At 34.1% G+C, this 25179-nt stretch overlaps 1 protein-coding gene and 1 long non-coding RNA gene across 16 annotated transcripts; one reads left to right on the forward strand and one right to left on the reverse strand.

Annotated features, from left to right (window-relative positions):
- On the forward strand, positions 1 to 16488 carry LOC123884677 (isoleucine--tRNA ligase, chloroplastic/mitochondrial-like). Of its 11 annotated transcripts, none has more exons than XM_045933832.1 (7): positions 1 to 203; positions 639 to 704; positions 861 to 869; positions 11140 to 11218; positions 12441 to 12522; positions 12753 to 12812; positions 12906 to 13032. In XM_045933832.1, exons 2-6 carry the CDS (start codon positions 640 to 642, stop codon positions 12761 to 12763), a joined length of 246 nt encoding a protein of 81 aa, XP_045789788.1. In that variant the 5' UTR covers positions 1 to 203; position 639; the 3' UTR covers positions 12764 to 12812; positions 12906 to 13032. The 11 variants fall into 11 exon arrangements, with proteins under 11 accessions (XP_045789788.1, XP_045789789.1, XP_045789795.1 ...); XM_045933833.1 differs by having other exon boundaries at positions 12950 to 13031; XM_045933839.1 differs by lacking the exons at positions 1 to 203; positions 639 to 704; positions 861 to 869 and adding exons at positions 11839 to 11900; positions 16032 to 16055; positions 16324 to 16488 and having other exon boundaries at positions 12906 to 13029.
- LOC123884681 lies at positions 13406 to 15748 on the reverse strand. 5 transcript variants are annotated; one of them, XR_006800899.1, is made up of 4 exons: positions 14181 to 15748; positions 13979 to 14055; positions 13557 to 13896; positions 13406 to 13521 (listed from the first exon to the last, which is right to left on the reverse strand). It is a non-coding gene; the product is annotated as an uncharacterized LOC123884681 (long non-coding RNA). The 5 variants fall into 5 exon arrangements; XR_006800897.1 differs by having other exon boundaries at positions 13406 to 13896; positions 14181 to 15133; positions 15368 to 15746; XR_006800898.1 differs by having other exon boundaries at positions 13406 to 13896; positions 14181 to 15068; positions 15368 to 15745.
- Positions 16489 to 25179: the final 8691 nt, after the last annotated feature.

The following is a 25179-nucleotide window of genomic DNA, read 5'->3' on the forward strand; positions in this document are numbered from 1 at the left end:
AACTTACTTTGTTTTATAGATTGTGTACTTGTGTGTTGGAATAGAGATTTTTGTATGTTAATTTTGTTTGTTTTTCTTTGTTTTATGGATTATGTATTTGAGGTGCATGTGGATAATGATGCTGGGAAACTTGAAGACATGTGGTTTCTTGTTTGAATGAGGCAAAGGAAAGACAAGGACTAGATATGCAAGTTTCTTCTCTGGTATGTCATATGCTCACGCTTTCATACAAGTTTAAAATTTAAATAAGCAAATGCTGTATTGGTATGCGTAATCTCACACCTAATAGGTTAATGGCACTGACTTTGCAACTTAATGTACCTACTGATTTTGTAATCTTATTTTAGGATCTCAAACTACTTTTAACTTTCATACCTTAGGTAACAGGTTGTTATGCATTTTTTACTCACGAGAGTGCTTATTTGTTGCTTCTTTGTTATATAACATTATCCTTTTGTGCTTAAATTTGTTGAGTTATTTTTAATCATAATTTTGATTAGTTTTAATGGTTGCACCTGTCTGACTTGGCTGTTTTAAATGGTTGCAACTTATGACATGTACTTACTTGTTTTTAGCTTATTTTCAGTTTGACTTATGAAAACCGCTTATAGCTTATATGAAATCTGTCATATTTTCAGTATGGTTGGCTTGCTTTGGGTTCGTTGTCTATTGGGTGATTATCATATTTTCATGCGGCAGCTTATGTATGAAATACTTGAATGGCCTTCTTTATTTTGGTAGTGTTAGTGTTTATGTACAGACACCAAAGCTATTGGTAGTGTTCAATGTTTGCAAAATGCAAGAATGGAATGAGAATTCAATCTAGTTTATTGATGCTTGTCAATTTTGATGCTTGGCAGGACTATCTTATTGACTGTTGGACATAAATTTGGTATTTATCAATTAAATATAATTGGTGGGTCCAATATTTATTTTGGAGGTTATATTATCAAAACAAAACTTTCAAAGTTGATGTCGAGAACTCCCTATGTCGAAGCAGAAAAGCGTTTCGAGAGCTGTAGAAGATGCGTATAGTTTTGGTTTTACCAGGAGGCTATCGAAGGCGCAAAATCGAATCGAGAGATAGTTGGGCCAAGCCCAAAAAAGAAACAACGAACGGCCCAAAAGATCTTGGCGCGCGCTGGAGGAATGAAAGATGAAAGTGGAGAACGTGGTCGACGTGGCAAATGAAGGAGCGTCCAGATGATCGAGAAACAGTTACCACTTAGTAGTAGTATTTATAGTAGTTTTTCATTCGGAACAAGGGTCACAAAATTTATACAAACATTCTCTCTAAAAATTCTAAGTACTCAGCGATCGAACGAACGGAATTCGAAGGAGAAATGTATGTTTTGTGAACCATCTTTATTTGTAATTGTTTTTCATTCAATGCAATGCAATTTGTTTTCCAGTAATTTTTTTTTTCTAAGTCTGAATCCAGATACTTGCTTGAGAAACTGCTACTTCGAGGCGATTCGAATTAGTTTCTCTTGTATGCTTTAAAATATTTTAATTCCTAAGTGTTTGTTTCCTTAGTCAAACGAACATTCAAACAGTTTTCTTGAAACGAATAAACACAAAATTGTCCTGAGATTTACTAGTTGATCTCGCGAGTTTAAATACTTAAACTAGCGGTTGTTTACCAAATTCCAACGTAAACAAATTGGCACGCCCAGTGGGACGGGTTTTGTGTTTATTAAAGTTGTGTTTATTTTTATATTGTGGAATAAAAAACTTGTTACTTGCATATAACTCATGATAAGTTAGGTTATGGTTAAAAATACTCAGAGATCTAATCCTAGTAAAACTCCAAGTTCTAGTGCGATGAGTAGTGAAGCAAGTTCGAGTGGTGGAATCGATCCGCCTCCACAAAGTTTGGTAACATCTGAGTTGGTGAATGTTCCAATATTCTCCAGTCCAACCATTTCGACTGTGCATGATGTTATTCCAACCTTGCCAGTACCAACTATGGCAATTCCGTCCGTGACTGCTGGTTTTGGACGTTCGAAACCACCATCAGGTCAGGGTTTTATGTATGGGCCTCCCCCCACACTTGGCTTAGGAATGCCAAGTTTCGAACCTGATAGGTATACTTCGTCAAGGGTAACTCCCACACCCTTAACGACTGCATCTGTGCTGTCTTTGAGACAGCAAATGGATGAGAGCAACCACGAAATGGTTAATCTCTTAACACAACAAATAGGTACTGTGTTTAATCCATTAATTCAGAATACCAATGAGAGTTATCAAATGTTGGCATTTCAAATGAGTCGAATTGCAGATTTTTTTGGGACACCTCCACCACCTCCTAGAGTAAATCCCATTACTCCACAAGTAATATTACCTGCAATGTCTTCGACCCCAGTGCAGCAGAGGCCAACCTATGTGGCTGCTGAAACAGTTCCTAACCCAACACCTACGCCAGTTGTACAAGAGGAAACCTATTATCCTCACGAGGTTAATCAAATGCCTCAAGTAGTAAATCAAAACCCTCCTGTTATGAACCCAAATCCACAAATGGTACACCAGAACCCCCCAGTGGTAATGGTTAGGAGGAACCAGGATCCTGACGAGGTAGTGCGAGAGGTGCAAAACAATAATTTGCTTGGCCAACACAATTTGGCTAACATGGTCGAAACGATTTTGGCCCAAAACGGCCTAAACACGGGTTGTCGAAGGCCAAACTTTGTCTCTGCTTTCACTGAATATGTGCTGCAAACCGAGTTACCAAGAGGTTGGAAAGTCCCAAAATACACTAAGTTTGCTGGGGACACTAATGAGTCAACCGTAGAACATATTGCCAGGTATCTAGCTGAGTCGGGGAATTTGGCGAATAATGAAAACTTGCGAATGAAGTATTTTCCTAATTCGCTTACCAAGAATGCATTTACTTGGTTTACAACTTTGCCTCCCAATTCGATCAATAGTTGGGCCCAATTGGAAAGGATTTTCCATGAGCAATTTTATATGGGCCAAACTAAGATAAGTCTGAAAGAGTTAGCCAGTGTAAAAAGAAAAAACCAAGAGTCAATTGATGACTATCTAAATAGGTTTCGTTTGCTGAAATCCAGGTGCTTTACTCAAGTGCCTGAACACGAGCTAGTGGAAATGGCTGCTGGTGGGTTAGATTATTCAATTCGAAAGAAATTGGATACCCAATACCTTCGAGACATGTCACAGTTGGCTGACAGAGTGAGACAAATCGAAAGGTTAAAAGCTGAAAAAGTTAGAAATTCTAAGTTTCAGAAAAAGAAAGAAATAGGTTTTGTTGACTCCTATGATAATGAAATTGATTATGAAACGAGTGATGAATACTTAGATTTCGACGATAGTGATATTAATGTGGCTGAATTAAAGCCTGGGCCTCCTTACACTTGCAAATTGTTGAGGCCGTCGAATGGAAAAAATCCTATCGAACCAAAAAATGATAAGTTTGTTACGAAGACTTATACTTTCGACATCACTAAATGTGATGAAATTTTTGACTTATTGGTGACTGACGGCCAAATTATTGTGCCAAAAGATATGAAAATACCACCAATAGAACAAAGAAAGAAAAGAGGTTATTGTAAGTTTCATAATTATTTGGGACATAAAACTTATCAATGTGTTGTTTTCAGGGATTTGGTGCAAAAAGCGCTGAATGAAGGAAGGCTGAAGTATGCTGATAAGGCTAAGCCTCCAATGAAGGTAGATTCAGATCCTTTGCCACCTGCAGACGCTACCTATGTCGAAGTCTATGACTGCAACATGGTCGAAGTGATAGATGCTACTGCTCCAATCAAGGCTGTGCCTGAAGAGGAGTATGAAAAGAGGGTACGTGAGGTGTATCCCAATGCTGAGGAAGAATTGGTGGACTTCCTAAATAGGTGCAAGCTGAAGAATGCTGAAGTGATGCTTTGCCCTAGATGCAGTGCTGTGTGCGACAAAGAGGCTACTGCAGGCCTCCAAAGTGTTGTACCTTATGCTGAAAACAAGAGGAAATGGCCAAAATCTAGGCCAAATCAAAAAGCTTGGCCTTACAGAGGAGCCAATTGGGGAAAGCCTATTACCAAAGGCCTTTCGATCCAGCAAAGGCTAGGCCCCCAAAACACTTTCAAACCATCTGGGAGAGCACCTGTTAACCAATGGGTGAGTGGACAGTATGTCACTTTCAATCGAAGGATGATGGAAAATGGAAGCTCTAGCAATGTTAACGTGAACATTGTAGCTGAACCCAAGGGTTCAAAAGTGGTAGCTGGGAAGGAAACAGTGAATGCTGCCACTGAAGTCAACAAATACTCTTATAGGAATAACTATAAGGGAAAAAATCCTATGACCCGCACTCAGTGGCGAAGGTTCCAGAGGAAACAAAAGTTGCCAGCAAAAGAGGCTGGGGGCAAGGCTGTTGCAACCCAGAAGGTTGAAAAGGTTGAAATGGCCAAAAGGCCAGTAAAGGAGAGGCTTTCCATAATATTGGAAGAGCCAATAGCTGAAAATGCCCAAGGAGGGGCAGAAGATGAGGATGACATGGAGGATGATGATCTCCTGGATGAGGGGTCTGATTTTGATGTCATGGTCAATGTGGTGTCGATTCTGCCACTGGAATATGATATACCTACTGAAGTCAATGAGCTGGAAGAGGACTTCGAAGCCCTCAATTTGGCTGATCATAAGCCAATGTGTTATTATGTTATGCAAAATGGTTGTGTCGAAGAGCAAAAAGCTGTCTTCGAAAAGCCAGATCTGGGAATGCAGAACCACTTGAAGGCTTTGTTTATTAGGGCAAAAGTCAATGGTGTGGGAATCAATAAAGTCTTAGTGGATGGAGGAGCCGTGGTGAATATCATGCCTCACTTCATGTTGAAGAAATTAGGTCTCTATGACACAGACCTTCATTCCCACAATGTGGTGTTGGCCAACTATGAAGGAAAAACTGGTCATTCCCTGGGGGCAGTGCAGTTGGAAGTTTGTGTTGGTAGTACAGTTCGAAAGACCTTATTTATGGTCATAGCTGCCAAACCTAATTACAATCTGTTATTAGGTAGAGAATGGATACATGGTGTTGGAGCTGTTCCCTCAACCATGCACCAAAGATTAATCATCTGGAGAGAAGATGGTTTAGTCGAGAACGTAGAAGCAGATCAGAGTGCATATGTTTCAGAGACAGGCACTGTGACTTTACAGAATTTCGACAAAAATCTGGCCTCGATTGCTCCTTGTGGTGAGCAAGATGCTGCCTTCGATCCAAATGAAGTGGTATCAAAAAATGTATACCACTCAGTTAAGTTGCATCCAACCCATGGCTTTTGTTGGGAAAGGGAAGACATAGAGAAACCCTTGTGTGAGGATGCATACCCACCAGTGTCTGGATGGGTCAACCATGATGAGTTTGATGATTGAGTCCCCAGCATGGGATCGAATTACGGCTTACGCAGCCGAGAATAGAATCAAAATGGCTCTTGAGGCCATTAATGTTCAAGAAAATATGGCTGTCGAAGCCAACGATGACTTAAGGGATGAACTGGCCTTGGAGGCTAGTGAAGTAAATGATGGGAAAGAGCAAAGGTTAGATTGCATCTATGATGATGAGCCTTTGGGTTTTGAGAAAGATCCACATAGTTCGATTCAGAGAATGCAAGCCCAAGACCCTTTGCAGGAGGTTGATATTGGAGATGGCTCTGTTAAAAGGCCAACTTACATTAGTGCCAATATAGACCCAACCTTGAGAGAAAAAATGGTCGAGTTGCTTAAGACATACAGAGACTGCTTTGCATGGGACTATAACGAGATGCCTGGGTTAAGCAGAAATCTTGTCGAGCATAGGCTACCCCTTCGACCAGATAAGAAACCTGTAAAGCAGCTTCCAAGGAGGTTTGCACCGGAAATCATGACAAAGATCAAAGCAGAAATCGAAAGGTTGCTCAAATGCAAGTTCATTCGAACAACCAGGTATGTGGAATGGTTAGCTAACATTGTTCCTGTTATTAAGAAAAACGGATCACTTAGGGTTTGCATAGACTTTAGAGATTTGAATAATGCTACACCTAAGGATGAATATTCCATGCCTGTAGCCGAAATGTTAGTTGACTCAGCAGCAGGGCATGAATATTTGAGTATGTTAGATGGCTATTCAGGTTATAATCAAATCTTTATTGATGAAGATGATGTGCCAAAAACCGCATTTCGTTGCCCTGGCGCTTTAGGCACCTATGAGTGGATAGTGATGCCTTTTGGATTAAAAAATGCTGGAGCAACATACCAAAGAGCCATGAACTTAATTTTTCATGATTTTATCGAAATATTTATGCAGGTTTACATTGATGATATTGTTGTGAAATCCTCTTCCCAGGATGAACATATCGAACATCTTAAAAAATCGTTCGAAAGAATGAGAAAATGTGGACTAAAAATGAATCCACTGAAATGTGCTTTTTGTGTACATGCAGGAGATTTCCTTGGCTTTGTTGTGCATAAGAAGGGCATAGAAATTAATCAAAATAAGACAAAAGCTATCATGGAGACAGAACCTCCAGGAACAAAGAAACAGCTTCAATCTTTGCTAGGAAAGGTCAATTTCTTGAGAAGGTTTATATCAAACCTAAGTGGCAGAGCTCACCCTTTTTCTCCACTGCTGAGGCTCAAGAAAGGTGATGTATTTGAATGGGGAACGGAACAACAAAAGGCATTTGATGATATCAAGGCATACTTGTCAAAGCCTCCAACTTTAATGCCTCCTATTCGAAACAAAGCAATGAAGTTGTACATTGCAGCGTCAGATTCGACTATTGGAAGCATGCTCGCACAAGAGGATGAAAATGGCGTAGAAAAGGCTATTTACTATCTAAGTAGAATCTTGAATGATGCTGAGACTAGATATAGTCCAATTGAAAAGCTTTGTCTATGTTTGTATTTCTCTTGTACCAAACTTAAGCAATATATCAAACCAGTTCATGTTTATGTTTATTCTCATTTTGACATCATTAAACATATGTTATTAAAACCAATTTTGCATAGTCGAATTGGGAAATGGGCGTTAGCTTTAACTGAATATTCATTGACGTACCAACCCCTGAGGGCTGTAAAAGGTCAAGTAGTGGCTGACTTTCTTGTTGACCACTCGGTGGTTGAGACCCCAATAACATACGTAGAACATGAACCTTGGGTATTATACTTTGATGGCTCGAAGCACAAACATGGTACAGGAATTGGAATCTTAATCATTTCTCCTTCAAAGATTCCAACAAAGTTTAAGTACAAGATTAATGGAACTTGCTCCAATAATGAAGCCGAGTACGAGGCTTTAATTGTAGGTCTAAAGATTATTTTGGACTTGGGGGCAAAACATGTTAAAATCAGAGGAGATTCTGAGTTAGTAATAAGACAATTGACAAAGGAATATAAATGCATTCAAGAACACTTGATGAAATATTTTGTCATTGCCTTCTCGCTACTAAAACGATTTGATTCATGTGACATTCAACACGTGCCTCGGATCGAAAACCAAGAAGCAAATGACTTAGCCCAAATTGCTTCTGGTTATAAGGTAACGGGGAAAAAATTAGATGAGATAGTTGAAATTAAAGAAAAACTAATCTCAGGTGAGGTAATACCCCATCAGCTGGGGGCAAATGAGCTAAATGTCGAAAGGGAGTCCGAAAGGGCTGATGCACACTTTGATGAAGCAATGACTGAAGTCTTCGTGATCGACAATTTGGCTGACACGGATTGGAGACAACCCATTGTTAAATACATAGAAAATCCAACAGGTACAGCCGATAGGAAGGTTAAGTATAGAGCCTTGAATTACACAATCATGGGAAATGAACTATTTAAGAAGACTCCTGAAGGGGTTTTGTTGAAATGCCTAAATGAAAACGAAGCGTATGTAGCAATTTCAAATGCCCATAGTGGAGCCTGTGGTGCCCATCAAGCAGGCCATAAAATGAAATGGCTTTTGTTTCGACAAGGCTTGTATTGGCCTTCCATGCTTAAGGACTGCATAGAATATGCGAAAGGCTGTCAAGAGTGTCAAAAACACGCAGGGATACAACGCGTTCCTGCCAGTGAGTTGCATTCGATTATCAAACCTTGGCCTTTCAGAGGGTGGGCTTTAGATTTAATTGGTGAGATAAAGCCCGCGTCATCCAAGAACCAACGTTATATACTAGTTGGGATTGATTATTTTACCAAATGGATAGAGGCTGTTGCCCTAACAAACGTGGATCAGGAAACAGTGATCAATTTTATCCAAGATCATATTATTTATAGGTTTGGGCTTCCTGAGACGATCACTACAGACCAAGGAACGGTGTTTGTTGGTCGAAAGATGCAAGATTTTGCTGAACAATTGGGTTTTAAGCTAATGACTTCGACGCCTTACTATGCTCAAGCAAATGGCCAAGTTGAAGCAGCCAACAAGGTTATAATTAGTTTAATTAAAAAGCACGTTGCCCAAAAGCCAAAGAATTGGCATAAGACCTTGGATCAAGTCCTATGGGCATGTAGGAATTCTCCTAAAGAGTCAACAGGTTCGACACCTTTTCGACTAACATATGGTCACGATGCCGTGTTACCTGTTGAAATAATGATGCAGTCGATTCGAGTACAAAGGCAATGGGAACTACCCCCTGACCACTATGAGAACATAATGTTAGATGAGTTAACAGACGTGGACGAGGAAAGGTTGCAGGCGTTAGATGCTTTGATTCGACAAAAAGAGCGAATTGCTAGAGCATATAACAAAAGGGTTAAATCCAAACTCTTTGACGTAGGAGACTTAGTTTGGAAAGTCATCCTCCCCATGGACAGACGAGATCGAGTCTTTGGAAAATGGTCACCCAATTGGGAAGGACCATTTAAGATTTCTCAAGTTTTGTCAAATGGAGCTTATGAGATTGAAGAGTTAACCCCTGAGAAACGTTCAGTCAATATGAATGGCAAATATTTAAAGAAATACAAGCCAATGTTGCAAGAAATAACCATAAAAAATGAATAACGCAAGAGCAAAATTTGCGAAATGGTAAAAGGAAATGCCAATAATCAAGTTTTATTTCGTATAAAATCAACAATACAACCAATCATTCAAGAATGTTCAAGAAAATACAAGAAATGGTCGAATTGTTGAAAGATAACCACTTAAGGTTTACCCTGAACCCGAGTTCCCTCATCCTTCGAATCAGAATTGGAAAGTTCTGAGATCTGAGAGTCTTCATCCTCAGAAGAAGGAGTTGGAGTTCCTGGGTATTCTTCATCAGGCTCTAGGGTACTGAGGAACTCAAGGTAATCCTCATCTTCATCATCTGAACTAGAGCTTGAAGAATCAGAAGAGAGAATGATGGTTTCTACTACCTTAGCTGGTGCCGGCCTAGGGCGAAGGATTCTAGTGCGTGGAGGTTTGGAAGCTGGAATCTTGATTCGTCCCCTTCCAAGAGGACGTGGTGTACTTGAGCCCGGGGTAGAGGAAGGAAGATTTTTCTTGTTATCCATTCTTTGTGGAGAGGTGTTGATGCGTTAATTGGTGCAAAGTGCTGAACAAAAGAGTTGCAAGGCGTGGGTATTTATAGAAGGATTAATACGCGTTAATAGCTAGGCAGTTACAACTAACCACGGTCAGTTTGCATGGGAAATGCCGTTGCATTAATGCTTAAAGCCATGTAGTTAATTATGTTGACTGCTTTGGGAACATGTTCGCTTCATTCCTTACAAAGTGCCATTAATAAGGCTTGGGAGAGTGGCCCAAAAGAAGGAAAGCAAACAACAACAAAGGAATAAAAGACTCAGCCAATATATAAACATGCAGCATTAAAAAGTCAAAACGGGCATATATTCAAAAAGCATGTGCGAAATTGTTCGACAGTTGCTAGTGTTAGAAGATTCACAATTACAACATCCAAAAGAGAACAAAAAACTTAAGACAAAAAGAAAATTTATAAAGTCACAGGTTGTTTGAGATAGTTGAGGAGAATTCAAGTGAAAAGAAAAGTAATAACTTGGTGATAAACAAAAAGGTGAGAACAAGAAGTCTTTTGAAAGCAAGAATTCAAGAAAGAATCGCAGAAGATGAAGAAGAAGATGAACAGTTGACAGAGCGAAAATTGGAGAAAAACGCAATAAAGGAAGAATCTGGCTATTTATAGAGGCACACGGATTGAGGAAAATAGCAAAGTTTCTTCAACTTCCTATGTTGACAAGTGTCCAAACCCCTTGACAGGGGGAAAGAAAAAACAAGTTTTGGAGCCAATCCAAAGTTTTGAATGGCAGCCTAAACGATAGGAGAGATAAATGGAAAAGAAAGTTATCCATTAATACTTTCAAAAATGCCACTTCCTCTTTCGCTAGACACCGTCGAAAATGGCATTTTTGGGGGGCAATTTGTTGGACATAAATTTGGTATTTATCAATTAAATATAATTGGTGGGTCCAATATTTATTTTGGAGGTTATATTATCAAAACAAAACTTTCAAAGTTGATGTCGAGAACTCCCTATGTCGAAGCAGAAAAGCGTTTCGAGAGCTGTAGAAGATGCGTATAGTTTTGGTTTTACCAGGAGGCTATCGAAGGCGCAAAATCGAATCGAGAGATAGTTGGGCCAAGCCCAAAAAAGAAACAACGAACGGCCCAAAAGATCTTGGCGCGCGCTGGAGGAATGAAAGATGAAAGTGGAGAACGTGGTCGACGTGGCAAATGAAGGAGCGTCCAGATGATCGAGAAACAGTTACCACTTAGTAGTAGTATTTATAGTAGTTTTTCATTCGGAACAAGGGTCACAAAATTTATACAAACATTCTCTCTAAAAATTCTAAGTACTCAGCGATCGAACGAACGGAATTCGAAGGAGAAATGTATGTTTTGTGAACCATCTTTATTTGTAATTGTTTTTCATTCAATGCAATGCAATTTGTTTTCCAGTAATTTTTTTTTTCTAAGTCTGAATCCAGATACTTGCTTGAGAAACTGCTACTTCGAGGCGATTCGAATTAGTTTCTCTTGTATGCTTTAAAATATTTTAATTCCTAAGTGTTTGTTTCCTTAGTCAAACGAACATTCAAACAGTTTTCTTGAAACGAATAAACACAAAATTGTCCTGAGATTTACTAGTTGATCTCGCGAGTTTAAATACTTAAACTAGCGGTTGTTTACCAAATTCCAACGTAAACATTGACATACAAGCACAAGACCCATGTTGTTGATAATGTTGGAAACGTTATATCCAATGCTGATGTGAATTATCTCTTGGTTGGTCCTATCTTAAGTTACAATTAACTTTTGTATCACTTTAACTGTATGTTTAACATTGCCTATAGCAGCTAAGCCAATCCGATAGGTGCAACTGATATAGAACAGGGAAATTAGGAAAGAATTTGTATTGCTATTTGTTCTCTGGTTAAAGCAACCAGAGATGAATACACTGCAGAAGGTGAATTATTTTATTTAGAGTCATATTTTCTCTCATAACAAGAAACTAGTCTATTCCTAACCAACTCTTCTAATTGCTCTACTTTTTATTTATATGAGATGGTTGCAATGTAGTTAGTTCTCCCCTCGTAACCCTTCCTATTGTGACCCCTCACATAGACTCTTCATTATTGAGTTTTTATCAGAATCCTTTGTATGAATAAGGATTCAGGGGGATCGTATGATTCTTATCATGCATTGAATTGAAGCCTTGTTTGCTTCTGGCAGGAGTAAGTTGTTGTTTGCTAAAAAAAATAGCTTGGATTTAATTGCAGCTTTAAGATGATGTCTTAAGAAACCAATGTATTTCTTAGGAGTTTTGGGTTATGTAGTTTTTGATTTATTGGTGGCTTCTTCATATTCTTTTGATGTGTGAATATTGTTTTTTATATGTTGTGTAGTTTCAAGTGATTTTCCTATGTTAAGAGAAATCAAAGAAGGTAACTTAAATTTGGCATGCAAGGTAATTCAATTGAAGCTAGTATTAATTTTGTAACATGAATCTTTAGATCTCTGGATAAACATTTTTAAGTAAAATATGCAAACTATATATAACTTTTACTTTTAGTTCTTACCTTTCCAAGGTTCTGATTCTGATCCTTCATGCTTCCTTTTTTTGTTTGTTTTTGTTTTACACCTTAAGATACTTCATTGCTGGAAGGCTGCAAGTCAATGGTTTGTTTATGTTGGTGGTATGAGTTGACTGTCCCCCCTTTTTAATTTGCTTTGCAGGTAGAATTTTGTTGATGTGGGAGGATGTAGTTAGCTTCCTACAAGTATGAATGGATAGTTTCTAGACTATAACAATGTGGTATTGTGTATAATTTTGTAATGCAGGAGTTATTGACAATAGAGTTCTTTGAATTATCGATGAACCAACTGCTACATCCTTGGCTTATGATTTTGAAAGAAAAAACAATGAAACCATATTGGTATGGTTCATAGGTAAAGTTATTAAAGGAATCCATACATTTCATTGATAAATATTTTTTATTGCGTGCAGAAAGGGACTATTGTGGAAAAGCTGAACGAAGAAGTAGCCAAGGATGGTCAGCATCTAAGGCATTTAAATGGCATATGTGAAGGTAATTTAGAAATCTGGCTTAGTTTGTCTTGTATGAAATATCGGCATCCTAGTTTTCTCTAGTATCTCCTGTCAACACGTTGTTCAGATAATATTGTTATATTTCAACATTTTTTATGTTTGAATTAGATTTACCTTTGTATACATAAACCATGTAACAGAGTTGTAGAAAATGTAGAAAATAAGTCATCTTGTTTTCTGTGCTAATGTATTTATTTATAAATATTTCAGACTGTACATAGCTTCCTTCGTGAAAGTCCGGACCATGTAAAATCTTACATAGCCAGTTTGGTATGTGTTTATAGTCTGATTTGAGTAGAGAGCTTACTTGATTTGTTGGAAACTTGGATGTTTGATTATTTATTTACTGCCTAATTTGTGTAGTACCCTGAAGGTCATATTTTAAGAAGCATATATGCCATTTTCAGAGTTGCAAGTGCTCCTCTAATGTCGAGTGACCTACTACAAGAATTCCCAAATTTGTGTTTGGCCATTTGGACTACCACTCCAACACTAGTACAGAAAACACTTTTTACATCTGGCCCAAAACCCATTTTACATCTGAAGCCTGTCAGATGTAGACGTACAAGAAGTAGTAAGTTTACGCGTTTTACATCTGACTTACGCCAGATGTAAAATCAACACTTTTTACCTCTGTTTCGTATGGCCAAGCTTTCCACAGATGTAAAATCGTCACTTTTTAAAAAAAAAAAAATTAAAAAATCCTGCATTTTTGTTTTTTAAAATCCTACATTTTTTTTTTTAAATCCAACCCACATACCAGCATCCAAAACATAACTTCACAACATACAATAATCAAGAACTGACCTAAATTAAAAATCAAGAACATGATCCTTTTTAGTTTTACAAAATCACAAACCTGATGAATAAAAGAGAGATATCATGCTTTTGATTAATCAATAAGTAATTACACACATAAAACTAACAAAATCACAATACACTTCCTAAAGAACCTGGTGAATAAAAGAGAGATATCATGCTAAGTAATTAAAATGACTAAAACATGACTGAAACTTAAGTAATTAAAATGGTTTTAGCTAGCTAGAATACATCCTAACCAACTTAAGTAATTAACATAGCCTAGAGTACAGTTAACACATACATCAAGTGTAAATCAACTATCAAAACTATGATTACCAAGGTGATGTTGACAAAGCCACAGACTTGAACAACGTTTTCGGATGCAATAGCAATCTCTAAATCTTCATGCCACAGACTTGAACAACGTTTTCGGATGCAATAGCAATCTCTAAATCTTCATAATTAACAATTCCATGTTTGTCCGCTCTTTTGATTCTAAGTTCCTCTACAGTATCCAAATCTTGAATCTTCATATTTAACATGCCTTCAAGATCTACAAGTACACAAATAGTTTATACTAGGGGAAAAAATGAACAAAAAAACTAAACAAAACTTTAATATTATTATAACAATACCATTTTTATCAGCTTCTTTAAACTTTTCTTTGATTTCTAGGAACATTTTAGTTTGATGACTATGTTAGCCTAATAATCTGCAACAATAATAACATTAGAAAAACATCAGAAGCAGTATATTCAAGTAAAATAGAACAGGAAACAAACATCAGGAAATAACAATGTGTAAATAAATAGACTTTAAGGTTATGTAGTTTTTTACCCATGTGATAGTTGTTAACGTAGTAAATAATTCAGCCATTGTCCATGATCTACAAACTTCAAGAGTAGCACTGCTTGAGTCAGAAAATGACAATTGAACAATATAAGTTACATTCAGAGATCCGCATATCAACAAGTCCCTTTGAAACACAAGATAGTCATACAGAGAAGCATATATAGCTTAATAGTGAGAAAAAAGTGTGCCTGAACTGATCACTTTCTTTCAATATATCTTATGTTAACAGATTAAGTATAATCAATAGTAAATAAATATAAAGAAGGAACATCTCCAAATATACGCGTGCCAAATTAACATAAGCCCCTTTTTACCTTTCTTACCAGTCCCACACCCTACCATCATAGAGAAGGAGAGGCTAAAACTCGGTGGAAGCAGCAACTCCTGGCCAATCCATTGCACAAGCTCATACCAGATTTTCGCCGAAGTTCCACAGTGAAGGAACATATGAAGTGTATTTTCAGCAGTCACATTATAGAAGGAGCAGACCATATCATTACCAATCCCTCTCAACGTCAAATTCGCCTTTGTTGGAATTCTATTAAGCATCAATTACCACGAAAAAGCTACAACTTTTGACGGCGCGTCGCTTTTCCATATATTACTGAAGACAAAGTTCCGAAGATGATCCATCTCAGTTTCAGAGCGATGCAGCAAGATAAGATTCTGATACGCAGACTTCGCCGTAAACCCCGACGCAGGATCAGGCCTCCAACTCCAACCATCATCTTGTGCTGTAGGCTGAAAACCATCAATTACTGCTAACAACTACTGATAAAAAGGTTCCTCCCAGAAGAAATCCCTCCTCCATAACAGATTCCACTTCCAGCCGTCACCATCCATCATCCCCATATCACTTACTTTACATTGTTGCTGAATCGAAATAGAAAACAACCGAGGGAAGCGTACCGCCAGAGATTGGTTCCCCACCCAAACATCTATGTAATGGTTAGTGGCTACAAGATACACAAATATTGAACATCTATGTAAAGGGAACCAGAGGCGGTGAGAAGCAAAAAACAATGAATTTCACAACACTAAAAGCAAAAGTAGAAGAGATTACAGAAAATTACACAGGATTAAACCCTTAGTCATCAAAATCAAAGATCAAAGATTAAAATGAAAGATAAACATATGCTAAAACCTAAAAACCCTTAATCATTAAAACTCACCAGTTTTAGATCGAGAGAAGAGGCGGTGGAATTATGACTCTGTAACGAGCTGAGAGAGCTTTGATTCGTTCCACTAAGCTTCGATTTGGGTTCAGTAAGCCTTGATTCTTCAATTAGGAATTGGAATTTGTGATTCAGTGAAACGGATTGGAGGCTAGGGTTCGAGAGAGAACGAGTGTGAGAGAGAGATGTCGAGTTCGATCGTGAATCTAGGGTGAGAGAGAACGAAACTGATCGAGTGAGAGGTATAGTGAGATCGTGATTGAGAGAGGGAGCGATAGATCGAGTGAATCCGAAGTTAGGTTGTTTCGCGTGCGTGCATCTGAGAGAGAGAAGATATTATGTTTTTTTTTTTTTACTCCTTCCACACTTAATAATTTCCATTCAAACAAAAAAAATCACTTGAAGTCTTTTTACATCCGGGGATATTATGGTCATATGTGAAATTATTTTAGACAATTTTTACCATAATTACAGGATTGCCACCGCGTTTAGCTTTGCATCTGGGGATATTGTGGCTAGATGTAAAATGTTTTGTCTATATATTTTTCACATCTGTGGATATTGAAACCAGATGAAAAGACTACTCCATATAACATTTTACATCTGACATATGCTTGTCAGATGTAAACTACTTGTGTAATATGTCATATTTGTACTAGTGCAAGGACTATTCCTGCCAATGCAGGTTGGTTTTTCATTTGTTGCATTTTCCATTTTGGTTTGAGTTAAAGATATTTTGTTTCTTTTGCTAGTCATAATGGTCTCATTTCTATGTCCTCTACCTGTACTTCCACGAACTTCTGTCATAAACACAAATGATTTTCTTAATAAATGATACATTGTGTCAATAATTGTGTATGCAATAATTGTGAGGTGGAATTCATGCTGACGTGAGTGAGCATGTTGTTTGTTTTAGTGATGTACTGTTGTTCCGTGGTTTATTGGTGATTCAGGCTGAGATCTCGAGTTGCTAGCTGTGAATGTCTACGCTATCACAAGGTACATGTTCGGTTGTAAACATATGAAGCGAGACCTGCTGCGTAGAGTGGTCTGGGAATTAGAGCTGCTATCATGATTTCTTTCTGAGATGCTTAGTCTGTCTGCCTAGGGACATAATGAATAACTATATTGTTATGACATTGGGTGTAATTATAGGATCATGAGTAGTAATGTAGCAGGAACATATGGCAGTAGAATTTTGGAGTTGTGTTGCCTTGATTATTGAGGCATAAGTTTCAGTTGTGTGGTAATTGAAACTATAGTTGTATCTTGATTGTATCTTGACTTTTTTTCATGGCATACCTTATGCCCATTTTAATAAATTGCTCTTGGCCTTTTAAAAAAAAAGTATTGCAGCAGCAGGAATTTTTTTTTATTAAAAAAAGTAATAGATTCCACGTCGGTTTTGATAAAGACAGACGTGAAATCCCAACTTTTCACTTCGGGGAATTTGCAAAACCGACGTGGAATCCCCATTTTTAATTAAAAATTTGGAAACCCAAACATACCACTACTGATATTCAGCTTCAACAGACGTGAAACGTTCATATTTCACTACGGGGAAATGGAAATACCGACGTGGAATCCCATTATTTTAAATAAAAGTTAATGCAAAAATCAGGATACCACGTCGGGTAATAAACGAACCGACGTGGAATCCCCAGACTTACAACGACGATGGTATTTACGACGGGTCACCAACCGACGTAAAAAGTCATTTTTACCAGTAGTTAAAACCCCTTTCTGTACTAGTGAAAGGTTAGCGCTTCGACGATCAAATCAGTGTATGAGTGACGTGGGTAATATGCAAGTATTGAATGAATCGTCCCTTTAGCGTGACACATGATCACACTTATATAGACGGAGTCGTCCTAATACGTACCGTCTCTGAATGATTTGACAGTAAAAAGCAGGAGACGATTGAGAGTTGATCCAAGAATTTTGAGCAAAAGAGACATGATCATAGTGATGAGGTGTACGGATTATCCCGTAGTCCGTTGAGTTGAACAAGCGTTCAGAGAATTGGGCCTAGACTTTTTGGGCTATTGGCATGGGATGTGACCCCGTCCGTAACAAATACAATATTTATTTTTTTAAAAAAAATTCACTATCTAATTAATACTGATTGGATCAACTTTTTTTTTTCACCACCACTATCCGGCCCACTAGACCGCCTGATCTACTTAGATCACTTTCAATTTAATGTATTTCACTTTGCATTTATGAAAAATGTCAATTCATTGATACATAATAAACATACTTGTAAAAATATTATTCTTTCAATTTTTTTATATAAGAAAGTTATGGTAAGAGAATGATGCGTCAATGTAAGACACAAAAGATGGAATAATTACATTTATCTTCCTCTAAAGGTACTAGCGGAGTTTGAACCTAAAACCTCTCATTTTCTTGGAATTTTAAAAGTAGGGGGTGGATTATACATTGTAACCACATTACGCATTAATCTTTACCGATCATCCAATAAAAATGAACGATTGAAATTAAAATTATGTTCAAACTACACTAATAAACTTGAACGCAGAAATCACTTATTGCATATAGGTGAAACAATTAAGTAGCTCACATGAGTCATAAAACTATCCTATTTCTATTTAAATCCCTTGTTTGGTGCACCAAGAGAAAAGAATAAATATAACTTATTACTAATCATATCCTATTATTCCTTTGTTATTTTAATCCTTATTTTTTGGTGGGTTAGCAACCTGATAGGATTATAATAACCTATTTTTTGGTGCGCGTATTCACGTTCGATTCTCGCTTTCTGCTTTTTATTTTTTATTTTTTCACGTCAACTCCTCTCTTCTCCTATTTGTCGCCTCTTCTCTCTTCTCTTCCGGTAAAGTATCGATGATTTCCTTTTGATAGTTTGCTTCTTAATTCCTTATCAATATTCATCAACGATTTTGTATCATCTCCACTATCTTTGATTGCTGGATTATAACATCAGTTTACATGTGATAATCAGAACTCAATACGGATTTTAGATACACAAAAACATCATGAACTGCTATTATGTTATTACCTACTATGATTGCTATTGCCTATTATTATTATTATTATTATTATTATTATTATTATTATTATGATATATAAACCCATCGATTTTGCTATTGAATGGTTGTCAAGCTTCATAGGTTGTGCTTTCTTTTATTTTGGTATTGGTCTTGAAATAAAGTTAGTGCAAGTTGGTTTTGGCTTTTATGTGTTTTTCTTGTACTGAAACAGGACATGTGTTGTATCAGTCGTTTCTTGTAGTGTTTATAGCATGCCTTGTGCTTTGATGACTACTATTATGAATAATTTAATCTATCTGGGTAAGCTTCTATTAATCTGTTATGTTTGTTTCAAAATACTTGTTCTGTTTTATAGGTAAATATGGATGATTTACAGAGACATTGCAACAATTATTTTTAGAGATGATTAATCTTTGTTTTACAATTTTAATCATAATGAGTCATTTTTCGATTGAGGGAAGTGATGCATGCTCTACTTGGAGAGAAAACTTAGCAACAAAATCATGGAATGAATGGCTCTCTAGACACATAAATTGATTGTTTAATATTAGTTTATTTATTTAAAGCTTTTACCCACTATTGATAATGTTGAATAGATAAAGAAGATGAAGATCAAGGTGACGAGCAGAATGAAATAGGAATGACTTAGTCAGTAGTCACCTTCTATTAATCAATCTAAAAGAAATGCCGACAACATGGAAATTCAATTTGGGAAAAGAAACAAAGGAGCAAGTATAATTGTTCGGAGTATATCTGAGTTAGGAAAGAGTTTCAGTTCTATAATTGAAAAAAGCTCAGAAAGAATGTGTGAAGCTGCAAATCGTCTAGGATTTGGTTGATGATTCAAGAAACATTATGGCCGAGTTGGAGAAGATGGAGCTAACGGAACAAGAGTGTTTTATTGCTGCCGACAAAATATTATTTGTGCCACATCATTTGCACATATTTATGGGTTGTCGTGATGCTACGGTTTAATAAAAACTAGGAATAAACCCGTGCGTTGCACGGGTTCGATTAAAATATTTTTATAAATAAAAAAATAATGATTGTGATAACTATAATCATATATAGTTAAATAATATATATTATTTTAAAATAAGATTATGTTTAATATTAGTATATGAGTAAAAAAAAGGTTGTTTAGAAATATTAGATTTTTTATTAATTTATATCGTAGTTTGTTTATATTTTAATGTAATAGATCTCTTATAATATTTCATAAGTTTGAAATGATGTATCATTTTTTATTTTATTAGTGTAATCATATAAGATTTTAGTTTTCTTTATATGAGTTGCAATTTTATAGTCAAATGTCACTTTGTTTTTTATTTTTGATGTATTCCTTATTTTATTATTTTCAATAAGAGTTTGAGGCATACCTAATTATACTTGTAGACAATATTGCTCATGAGAAATGTTAAAATAAGTTTTAATTATAGAATATGATTCATATATGGTGGCTTTGCCTATTTGTTCCACGTGATCTCATTTTTTGAAAATTATGTATCAAATATTGTATTTACTTACTACGTTCTATGCAATTTAAGGTTCCAAATAGCTTATCTACTTACTCATCTCTCGTTCTCTTGGAGTTTATTCTCACTTATTCACTTGGTGAAATTTTATTCCAACTTTATTAGTCCCAATTTTTTAGTCTATTGTTTGGTTCATATTTTTTTTTTGCTTGGTCCTTTTGTTTTTGGTTTGTTTTTCTTTTTCTTGGCGAGGTTTGTTTCTCTTCAAAATTATTGTTAGTTTTTGTCCCTCTTATTTAATATTTTCTTGAACATTTATTTTATTTTTCTTATTATATTATATAAACTCGAATATTTGTTGTTGTTAATATATAAGTTTGGACGAAGATTTTATATATTTGAATTTAGGTTTAGTTATTTGGTTAAGGTAAAGAAAGTCTTATAGATGAATTTAAGATTTAACATGTGTCATCTTCTTATTTGCTTAAAGAAATGTCATCTTATTCTTATAAATATTCCACTATTTTATTTTCAGCCGTAACGTAAACAATCTTTTAGAATATGTACTTAATTTATCCAAAAAATTATATTATTATGTAAATTAAATTAATAATTTTTGAATTATTGGTGAATTTTAGTTGTGTTCAAATATATGTGTGATTATATTTTCTAAATATATGTAAATATATTTTAACATCTACGGTTTTAATAATTTATAAAATTTATTTTGACAAATGAGCATCAACAATTTTTATTTAATAATTTTTGTCTTTTTTTAATTTAATTTAGAAAAATTGTGTAAAATTATTTGTGTTATACGATAAATGCATGAAGATTATATATTTGGACAACCTCTAAGTCAAGTTGAATCAATATACTTCTTGCATATATTACAATTATAAGAACCGCATGACTTGAGTGTCAACTACAAAAAAAAAACTTATTTTAATTTCTACTTTGTTTTTGTTTCTATATTTCTCTTGATCGAGATCAAGTAGATCACCTACACATTGTAGACAATATAATATTTAAAAATGAGACGCATATTTATATTTCAAAATTATTTGGATTGTCCTCTTTTAATTGAATGCCTCCAACATCAATATACCCTCGATCTATATAAATTTTAAGGCACTTCAAAATCAATAAATATAAGTCTCTTTTATCCTCTTCAACTTATTCACATGAAAAAAATTAATTATATTCCTATTAATCAACAATTTTTTATATAAATCTTCTACCTTATATAAAATAATAAATGAAAAAGAAAATAAGAAACAAATAAGCTAAAACATTAGACTAATAAAATAATAAATGAAAAAGAAAAGTTGTCTAATTACAAACATTATATCAATTAAAAAAAATGATGGTTTACAAACTCCCATTAGAGTTAAATACACATCCTTACATGAGGTGTCATTTCATAGGCTTTATAAGGAGCAAGGATGCAACGTAAGCAAAAATAGAAGTATGTTTTATACTGTTCTCCTCCTTCACATGAAAAAATAGTCATATTCATATTAATCGATTCAACTCAAAGTTTAATTAATCATCGAACAAAACACCGGTTGATATTTAAAAAAATATCCAACCTAAAAAAGAAATATAAAAAATGATTAGAGATGTTCTAAACTCAGAGTAGTAGAAAAATTCCAATTTACAAACATATTAATAGACAACTATCACATATATGTATATCAATTTCTTAATCAATCACATGTAGACATACCTGATATTCTAAGAGGTTAGACACCATCACCTACCAAGGACAAAAACCAATATACTTATGATGTAACTATATATATGCACACGATAGCTTTTAAATCAATTCAAGACACTATAATGTGTAACTTTAACATATGGAAGGTGAAGATGCATAACTTTTTCTCATGGAAATGTTAGACAAAGAAACCATAGAGTTTTTGTCATGAGATAGATAAATTAAAATTTTGTTAAAACATAGAAGCTAGACTTCAATGTAAATTTACATATTCAATATGGTGGTGATAATTAGCTTTTGGGTTAACTTTATATAGAGCTTGTGTTTGATAATTAGCTAAATTTACATATTCAATATTAGTGTCTCCAAGAATTCTTTGTTTTCAATTGCATTAATAGGGAATTGTAACATACAATATATATTTTAATAATATATTGCAATGCAATTAATAAAACAATAACATGATGCATCGTTCCACCTTTCATTGCTTGCAATTCATTTTTGTCTCAATTCAACAACAATAAATTGTGTTAGTTTTTTTTTAATATATTATTATTGTTTATTATTTATTATTAGAGTAACTCTATTATATAAAATATGAAAAGGTTTTAATAGAGATTGTAAACTTTTTTTATAGAGTGCCACATCCAATTTCTTTTGAAAATCCATCCAATTTTTTATAATTCTAATGGATATGTATAAATCGATATCGATAGTTGGTCCCTTTTAATTAAATTTTTCATTTGTCGTTTAGGGACCAATTAACTATGAAATGAAGAGAATTCCAATAGTCTTAGACACTTTTTTTTTCTTTCTTAGTATTGAAATAATATATTTTGTGGTTATATTGGTCCCTTTTAATTAAATTTTTCATTTAGGAACCAATTAACTATGCAATGAAGAGAGACACAGGTTTTTTTATTAGTATTGAAAGAATTTCAATAGTCATGAATATTTTGTGGTTATATAAATCTTATATATTAGTTGGTCCCTTTTAATTTAATTTTTAATTTTAGTTAGTTGGTCCCTTGTGTAAGAAGTTATATAGTGATAATTTGATATATTGATAATTAAAATTAAAATGATTTAATTAAAGATAATTAAAATTAAAATGATTTAATTTAATTAAAGGAGATGATGAAAAGGTTTTTTAATAGAGATTGTAAACTTTTCTTATAGTATAAAGGTGATAAAAAAAATTTGGGGCCTAAATCCTTTACCAAAAAAATTATTTTTGGGGGTCTAAATCTAGGGTTTGGGCCGCTTTACCCTTGGGCCGGCCCGTGTCTACAAATAAATAAAAAAGTTGTTTAGAAATGATATTTTTCATTGATTTATATCGTAGTTTTTTTTTATATTTTAATGTAATAGATCTCTTATAATATTTTATAAGTTTAAAAAGATGCATTATATTTTATTTTAATAGTGTAATCATAGCTTTCTTTATATGAGTTGCAATTGTATAGTAAAATGTGGCCTTGCTTTTTATTTTTGATGTAACCCTTATTTATTTCAATAGAGTTGGAGGCATGCATATATAAATACATTTATTTACCGCGTGATCTCGTTTTTTGAAAATTACATATCGAATAGCGTAACTGTTTATTTCCTTCTATGCAATTCAAGGTATCAAGTAGCTTTTCTACAAACTTTCCTCTCGTTCTTTTGAAGTTTCTTCTCACATATTGACTTGGTGAAATTTTATCCAGATTTTACTATTCCCAATTTTTTAAGTCTATTGTTTTTTTACATTTTTTTTGGTTGGTCATTTTTTTAGTATAACAGTTTTTTCAACACCCTCCACCTGTTCGATAGTACAAAGATTAAGAAATACTATTCTTCTTTTTTTAGTTTGCATGATATTATAAGAATTTAACATTCAACATGTCATCTTATTCTTAAGACTATCTCACTATGTACTCACTCATAACTATAATATCTTATCTCCTAAATACTATTATGCTTAGAGAGTAATTTAAATAATAAAATAGATAAATATAATATAACATTTTATATTACTTATTAAGATTTCTTTGCCTTTTATTTGTCAGAATTATTTAGCTAGTGGTTTCGTTTATCATTTTCACTATATGCTTAATTCTTTTTCTTTTCTATTTTGGTTTAATTTTATTTTTCTTAGTGAGGTTTATGCCACTATCCTCTCTTTAATTTGTTTGCATCTTTAATTTTATGTGTCTTTTTAAGCAATGGAATATCAAAATTAGTAGTTAAAATGTTGGTGTAATAAAAAAGTATAAATTGTAAAGTAGTGACTAAATTGCTACGCCACTTTTCTTTCATCAATCAAACAAAATTTAAGGTAGATAGTGAGATACTTTTAATATTTGTCTTAGAAACTAAATGGAATCTTACGATTTTTCTTAGTGACTTAAATGAGTTTATTCTAAAAGTAATAAAGAAATTAAAATACAACTTAGCTCAATTGCAAACTTGAAAACCTTCGTACCAGCCCAATCCACTAATTTGAATCCTAACCAAGATGATTAAGCATATGAAAACACCTCTAACTAAGTAGAGATTAAATTCTTCCAAATTTGCTTCATACGACCAACTTGTATTACATTTCCAAATCTTCTCTATTAAAACCAAGTACCACTAAAAAAAAATTAAGAAATTGCAGTTATATATATTTTTCATTGTCGCAATGTTATTCTTGAATATACATTTCATTGCTATATTTGAAAGAAAAAAAAAAGAACCTATCCCAAAAACAATGAGGAAAATACATTTGAAAATAGAATTACATTTTTCCTTGAAACAATAAGATAGTGTAGTTGATTTACTCAAGAGTAGACATGACTTGATGAAATTACTACAAAGAAGGTTAGAAAACACAAAAAAGAAAAAAATAAGATTACAAAATATGAGACCATGGGCAAGTAGTGATGTGTGAGTATCAATATTTATAAAGACCATTATGGTAAAACATACAGTTTTTTTTATATATAATTATTGAAAGGAACTCCAACAATCATGAGTGTTAATTGTATAATATAATAATAATAATTCTGCAGTTATAGTTGCATCATATGAATACCTAAGGGTCAATCATAATTGTTTTTATCCCTTGTAATTAATCGTTTGATTGTTTTTTTTTTTTTTGATAAGCTAATCGTTTGATTGTTGATTTAACCTCTTGCAATGTGTAATAATATATTAATATGATTTATCTTGGTTTTTTTAGAAAATTAGATTATATATATATTTAATAACAATACTAAAAATTATATATACATATAATTTATATGTACATATTTTAGTGACATATGGATATATTTTTTTGGTTTTTACGTATGAATGTTTTATTGATCCATATATACGAATTAAGTTTTTTATTTGGGCAAGTATATGGATATTTAGGTTACTCTTAATTATTTAGTCATTTACGTTTTCTATTAATCCATATTTATCATTTTATATATGCCAAAATATAGTCTTTTGGAATTATGGGGGTTTCTTTTTCTATTCATGTATTAATCATTAGACATGAAATTTAATTTGTGAAGGATAAATTTTATTTTAGATATTTTTATTTTAATAATTAAGAGAAGTTGGTAA

This window comes from Trifolium pratense, linkage group LG5 (genome assembly GCF_020283565.1).
Source record: "Trifolium pratense cultivar HEN17-A07 linkage group LG5, ARS_RC_1.1, whole genome shotgun sequence".
NCBI classification, from domain to species: Eukaryota; Viridiplantae; Streptophyta; class Magnoliopsida; order Fabales; family Fabaceae; genus Trifolium; species Trifolium pratense.

Bases quoted from the DNA above. Each gene is read 5' to 3' on its own strand.
- LOC123884677 (XM_045933832.1), top strand. From the start codon at position 640: ATGGTTGGCTTGCTTTGGGTTCGTTGTCTATTGGGTGATTATCATATT. The intron at 11,219-12,440 runs GTTGGTCCTATC...TATTGCGTGCAG, and splicing joins CTGATGTGAATTATCTCTTG to AAAGGGACTATTGTGGAAAA.